The sequence below is a fragment of the Jatropha curcas genome, chromosome 1 (assembly GCF_041381405.1).
Source record: "Jatropha curcas cultivar XTBG-Jc1 chromosome 1, XTBG_Jcur_1.0, whole genome shotgun sequence".
NCBI lineage: Eukaryota > Viridiplantae > Streptophyta > Magnoliopsida > Malpighiales > Euphorbiaceae > Jatropha > Jatropha curcas.
In genome coordinates, this window is record NC_143151.1 from 9,165,096 (window position 1) to 9,170,932 (window position 5,837).

The window sequence follows — 5,837 nt, forward strand, 5'->3', positions numbered from 1 at the left end:
TCTATACAAAATCCAAGTAAGAAACAAATTCTCACATCTCAAGTTTTATTCTGTTGGAGCCATCATCGATTATAATTGTGGTTAGGGCTATCGATTTGAATTACTGTTTTTGATTGCAGTTGTAATTGAGGCTTAGATTTGAATCGTTGTCACTGAGAGACTACATTTTTAAGATTAAAACCTTTAGATCAATGGAATTTCACTTATCAATTTTGTAGGAGATTTTAGTCTTTCTATATTTTGTTAACAGACAAAAGGACATTTTGTTGATGGAACTAAACATCAAGTACTACTTATAGGGTTTATCAAAATGGAGGGGACGAGTTAGTTAATTAGTCAAAACTTAGGGACTAACGACTACTTTCCCCTTGTTAAGTCAAACAATACGACATAATTAATCTCCATCCAGGTTGCTTCTTTTTTTTTTTTTTTTTTTCCCAGGAATAAAACGCTGCGTTTTATGAACATCGTACTCCAAATTGTGTGCGACGCCAGTCTAGTTTCAGACCAGAAAAATGGGAACGGCTTCGAACTGCAATCCTGAGAGTTTAGCCCCCTCCGAACCTCCAAACTCTTTCACTGACCTTATTAATCTTTAACTTCTCTGTGATTGAATTCAAAAGAATTCTCTCCAAAAATTAACCAGAAATGAGTGTTTTCCTGTTTCTTCTCTTTACAACTCAGTTCTTCTCTCTCCGATCGGCTACCTCGTCGCCGACAGATCACCGGTACAATGTGAGAGACAACGTCCCTCTTTTCGTGAACAAAATCGGTCCCTTGCACAATCCCAGGTACCAATTTCTCAAAATCCAATCAAAATTGTATCTTCATTGCAATTAAGCTTCTCTTATTTATTTTTGGTTTGTGGGTATTCGTTGCAGTGAGACTTATCAATATTATGATTTGCCATTCTGTCGTCCAGGTTAGACTCCTTAGGTACTTTCGGTGGCAATTTGATTACGTGTTGTTTTGTTGTTCTTTTTTTTTTTTTTTTTTTTTTTTTTGCCTCTCTTTATCACTTTAATTGTTGAATTAGAGTTGAAGCAACTTAGAAGTTCATAGCATTTTCTTTGTGGTTCTTGCAGATAATGTAATCTCGAAGAAAGAAACGCTTGGTGAAGTGTTAAATGGCGATCGTTTGAGTAGTTCTTTGTATGACTTGAAATTCAGAGAGGATAAAACTGGAGTTACCCTTTGTAAGAAAAAGCTTGAAAAGGATGAACTTTTGCGTTTTAGAGATGCCATTATCAATGATTTCTACTTCCAAATGTACTATGATGATCTCCCATTATGGGGCTTTATTGGGAAATTTGAAGAACAGAGTTGGATTCTTGGTGAGAAGAAGCTTAAGTACTATCTATTTAAACATGTGCACTTTGATGTTCTTTATAATGGCAATCGAGTTATTGAAGTAAGTGCCTTTAGTGATCCAAATCATGCTGTGGATATAACTGAAGATATTGATATAGATGTTGAGTTCACTTATTCGGTTCTCTGGAATGCAACCTCAGCTCCATTTGAGATCAGGATGAACAAATATTCAAGAGCTTCATTACTTCCAATACACCAGAAAATTCATTGGTTCTCATTTCTAAATTCGGTTGTCATCATTCTGCTCTTAATGGGACTGCTTACAGGGCTTTTTATGCGGCATCTCAAGAATGATTTGAGAAAGTAGTGAAATGTTGAATGCTTTGATATTTGTTAACTATAGTTTAAGCTCAGAAGCATGTTTCTTTTAGTTATGGTTTTATGTTTGTGCCTATCACAGGTGTTCAAGTGGAGATGAAGAAGAAGATAAAGAGGTTGGATGGAAATACATTCATGGTGATGTTTTCAGATATCCCCAAAACATGCCCTTGTTATGTGCTATCTTGGGCACAGGTACTCAACTGCTGACAATGTAAGTGGACATAAGAACTTCAGTGCTCAACTTTTTATCCTAATCTGTATTTTCTACAACAATAGTCTGGTCCTTCTTTATTTGTTTTGATTAATATTTTGTGGAGTTGTATATTACTTATAATTCATTAGCTGTCCTTTGGATTGGATCTGCTTAAAATCCGTATTCTGAAGGAAAGCCCCATCAATTTTTGCTCTAGTTATATGTCTGCTTCTATCAGTGCTGCTGCATTGAAGAAGCAACATCGAATGTGTTGCTGGATAGAGATACTGTGGCCAACTTTATTAAAATGGATCTAAAACGATACAATTTGACTTCATTCCAAAAGTTTATGTATAATGTTTTCTTATGTCATTTTTCAAGCTCCAATGCAATGTGTTTTAAGGTATCCAAAAATAGTATAATATTGCACATGGAAGGTCACTGACTAAGCTATAAAATGTTTAAATGAAATCAGAATGGTGGTAAGTCTACAATTTATGTTGCTATGCATCTGAAGATATTGTGCTTGTACATGGTAGCATTAATCAATATGACCATTACAAATTTCAGATTTCTGATATTTCTTCCACTAACTATAATTTTCTTCAGGGTTTGCTTTTTATTTGCTTTGGCATCTGTTGGCATACTCTACCCTTACAACCGTGGAGCTTTATGCACTTCTTTTGTCTTGCTTTATACTCTTACATCTGTGGTTGGGGGGTATAATGCTGCTTCTTTCCACAATAAGTTTGCTGAAACTGGATGGGTGAGAAATTTTCTTTTATAATGGGTTCTACCTTTTCTTTTGTTTGTATTATTTTCTCCTTTTCCCATATATACTGGCTTGAACAATGATTTACATTTCAGAAACGGAGTGTTATTCTGACCGGGATTTTATATCTGGGTCCATTGTTTGTGATCCTGTCCATTTTGAATATCATTGCCGTATCCTATGGGGCCACAGCTGCACTTCCATTTGGAACCATTATGGTGATTCTTCTCATACTCATAGTTTTAGCTGTTCCATTGCTTGCCTTTGGAGGGGTGATTGGGTACTGTTTCAGGTCTGAGTTTCAAGCACCTTCTGCTACGAAAAGGTACCCAAGGGAGATTCCATCATTGGGATGGTACAGGAAAATACCTTCCCAGATGTTTCTCGCTGGCCTTTTATCTTGTAGTGCAGTTGTCCTCGAGTTACACCATCTATATGCAAGCTTGTGGGGCTATAAGATATGCACTCTTCCCAGCATATTGTTTGTTACATTCATCATCCTTATGTTACTTACTGCAATTTTGAGCATTGGGATGACATACATTCAGCTATCTGCAGAAGACCATCAATGGTGGTGGAGGTATGTTATATGTCAAGCGATTCAGTTTAAAAAAGAAAGGAAGCACGGTGGCCTCGATTATATATTTTCGGTTTCCAGTGCATTTTTTTGGCTTCGTTTTTAACATTTGTATGTATTTAGCATTTTTCTGTGTGATGCAGGTCTGTGTTGTGCGGGGGCTCACCGGCCATTTTCATGTTCGGTTATTGCGTTTTCTTCTTTGCCAGATCAAATATGAATGGCTTCATGCAACTATCTTTCTTCATCGGGTATAATGCATGTATGTGCTATGCATTTTTCTTGATACTTGGCACGGTCAGTTTTCGTGCTTCCTTCATGTTTGTTTCCCAGATTTACCACGCAGTAAAGAATGAATAGACATGCTTTTTCTTTTTTACATTTGTAATGGACCATCCTTCTTCTTTCCTTGCTTAAGAAGGTAGGGAGGCTAGAAAGAAAGACAGAGAGGAGGGAAATTTAGTCATTGCTGTTGTAACATCTATAAATTAATATGATTGACAAATTTCACAATTTTTTTTTTTATTTAGTCCCCTTTAACCATTGAATTTTTTTTTTTTTTTTTGGGACCTCTAAGTTAGAATCTACTCTGCCCCTGCTTGCTTGCTATGGTTACGAATTGTTACCACTAGTTCTTGAGAAATTATGGGAACATTAATTATATTAGCGTTTGGTTGTTATGAAACTCAGAAAGAAATATCCCATTTTGTTTCATGTATGTCCACATCTTCTTCTTCTTCTTCTTCTTCTTCTTCTTCTTCTTCTTCTTCCTCTCCCACAAATCAATTTGTATGTCCCTTTTTACCTTTTGCATTCAAATCCACAAACTAACCTTTTATGTTTTGGTTGCAGACTCTTATGTTAATACACTTAACCTCTCTAACTACTTTAGAACCCCATCCTTTTGCCTTTTAGAAAATTTTCTCTAAGAGGAGAATTGTAATTGTTTAAACCGCTAATTATTTTTTCTATTTTCCATGTGAAATCATTAATTTAATAATCAAATTCTGAAATAAAAATTTTATTAATCACAAAATACTACATAATAGAAAAAACTTCTTTCGATCTTTTTCTTTTCTCATAAATATCTTCAAGATGATAATATTCAAATCTAGAAATTTTCTTTTAAAAGTTATATTTTTTTCATGTAATTTATGAAAAATTGTGTGTTTTTCATATATCAAATTTAAATTTTTATATAATTTTGTTTTGAAATTCATTACAATTACTCTTTTTGAATGTAATTCATGTACTAAATATGTGAAAATAAGAATTTTTTTAAAAATTATTCTTACTTTTTCTTTTTGTTTTTTCAGATTGTATATTCAGAAATATCATCATTTTAATAAAAGATTATTTTTGATTTTTAATTTATTTATAAGTCCATAAATTCAGTATACACAATTCAATCCCTATGAATATTACTTTTGAAAAAAAAAAGAAAATGTGGGCTCTACTATGTAGTAGCTCAAGTTTTTGTAAGGCTACAATAAAAACAATTAACAAGAATAGACCAGTCGAAGGCAAAAGAATAGAAAGACCCAACTGATTTAAAATCTAAATTTCCACATGAGAAATAAACCACACAAACTTGACTCCAACAACAAGCATGAGACGTAGGGTTGTCACTTACCATACAACATAAACTCTTGCGACGTGTAATATTACTCCCCCATTCATTTTCTTCTTTTCTTTTCCAAAAACTGGACACAAAAAAAACCTCTTATGTATTAATATTCTTTCACTAACCCTTTTCCTTAGCAATCTCCATTATTATTGTGTGTAGCCACAACATGGAGAACACCCATTTCTCATCCAAGAATCAAGAATCCACCAAACCCATTCACCTGATTCTTGCTTCTCCGGCCAAAACAAACACGGGTTCTTTTTCTTGGCTGGAATATAATTCACTCTCCAAGTTACAGGTGTTGCCTCCTAAAAATGAACCTGATCAATATAGCTCATTTTCATCACCTAGACGGCATGTTCACCAGTCAAACGACAACGAGGCATCGCGTAAAGATTTTGTGGGACGAGAAAGGTTGAAGAGGCACAGAGAAGAGGTTGCTGGACAAGTGAGCATACCAGAAACATGGAGTCAAGAAAATTTTCTTAAAGATTGGGTTGATTATTCTTCATTTGATAATTTGTTAGCCCCTAATGGAATTGCATCAGCTCGTCAAGCATTAATGGCTGAAGGACGCAGAGCAAGCTATTAAAGACGGAGGATAGAAAATAGGTGTTGAAATTTTTTTTTTTCTTTTTTCCTTTTTCTTTTGTTTTTGTGAGATTTAGTAATAACTAATTAAACAAGAGATATATTTATCTAGCAGCGTAACACGTTTTCAGTCTTTAAAATCATGCATGCAATCTTGAATTTCAGTTTTCATGGTTGCAAATAAATAAAAGTGGAAGCACGTGAAACTTCAATATATTTATATATGTACTTTTCCTTAAATAAATAATTAGATAAAATTCTTGAAATATGGTTTAAGAAAAACTACATATTAATTCACAGAGTTTATAGGAATATGTTCATGGAAATAAAAATATACAGTAGAGGGATTAGATCCATAAATTATTAAAACAAACATATTGATAAA

At 33.9% G+C, this 5,837-nt stretch overlaps 1 protein-coding gene across 1 annotated transcript; it reads left to right on the top strand.

Annotated features, from left to right (window-relative positions):
• The first annotated feature begins 470 nt into the window (after window positions 1–470).
• Window positions 471–3,759, top strand: LOC105638639 (Endomembrane protein 70 protein family). The gene is made up of 7 exons (XM_012222465.4): window positions 471–791; window positions 882–922; window positions 1,086–1,674; window positions 1,772–1,903; window positions 2,495–2,651; window positions 2,753–3,237; window positions 3,378–3,759. Exons 1-7 carry the CDS (start codon window positions 649–651, stop codon window positions 3,592–3,594), a joined length of 1,764 nt encoding a protein of 587 aa, XP_012077855.1. The 5' UTR covers window positions 471–648; the 3' UTR covers window positions 3,595–3,759.
• Window positions 3,760–5,837: the final 2,078 nt, after the last annotated feature.

Coding starts and splice junctions, on each gene's coding strand:
- LOC105638639 (XM_012222465.4), top strand. CDS start 649: ATGAGTGTTTTCCTGTTTCTTCTCTTTACAACTCAGTTCTTCTCTCTC. Junction 923..1,085: donor TTTGCCATTCTGTCGTCCAG/GTTAGACTCCTT, acceptor TGGTTCTTGCAG/ATAATGTAATCTCGAAGAAA. Junction 3,238..3,377: donor GACCATCAATGGTGGTGGAG/GTATGTTATATG, acceptor TGTGTGATGCAG/GTCTGTGTTGTGCGGGGGCT.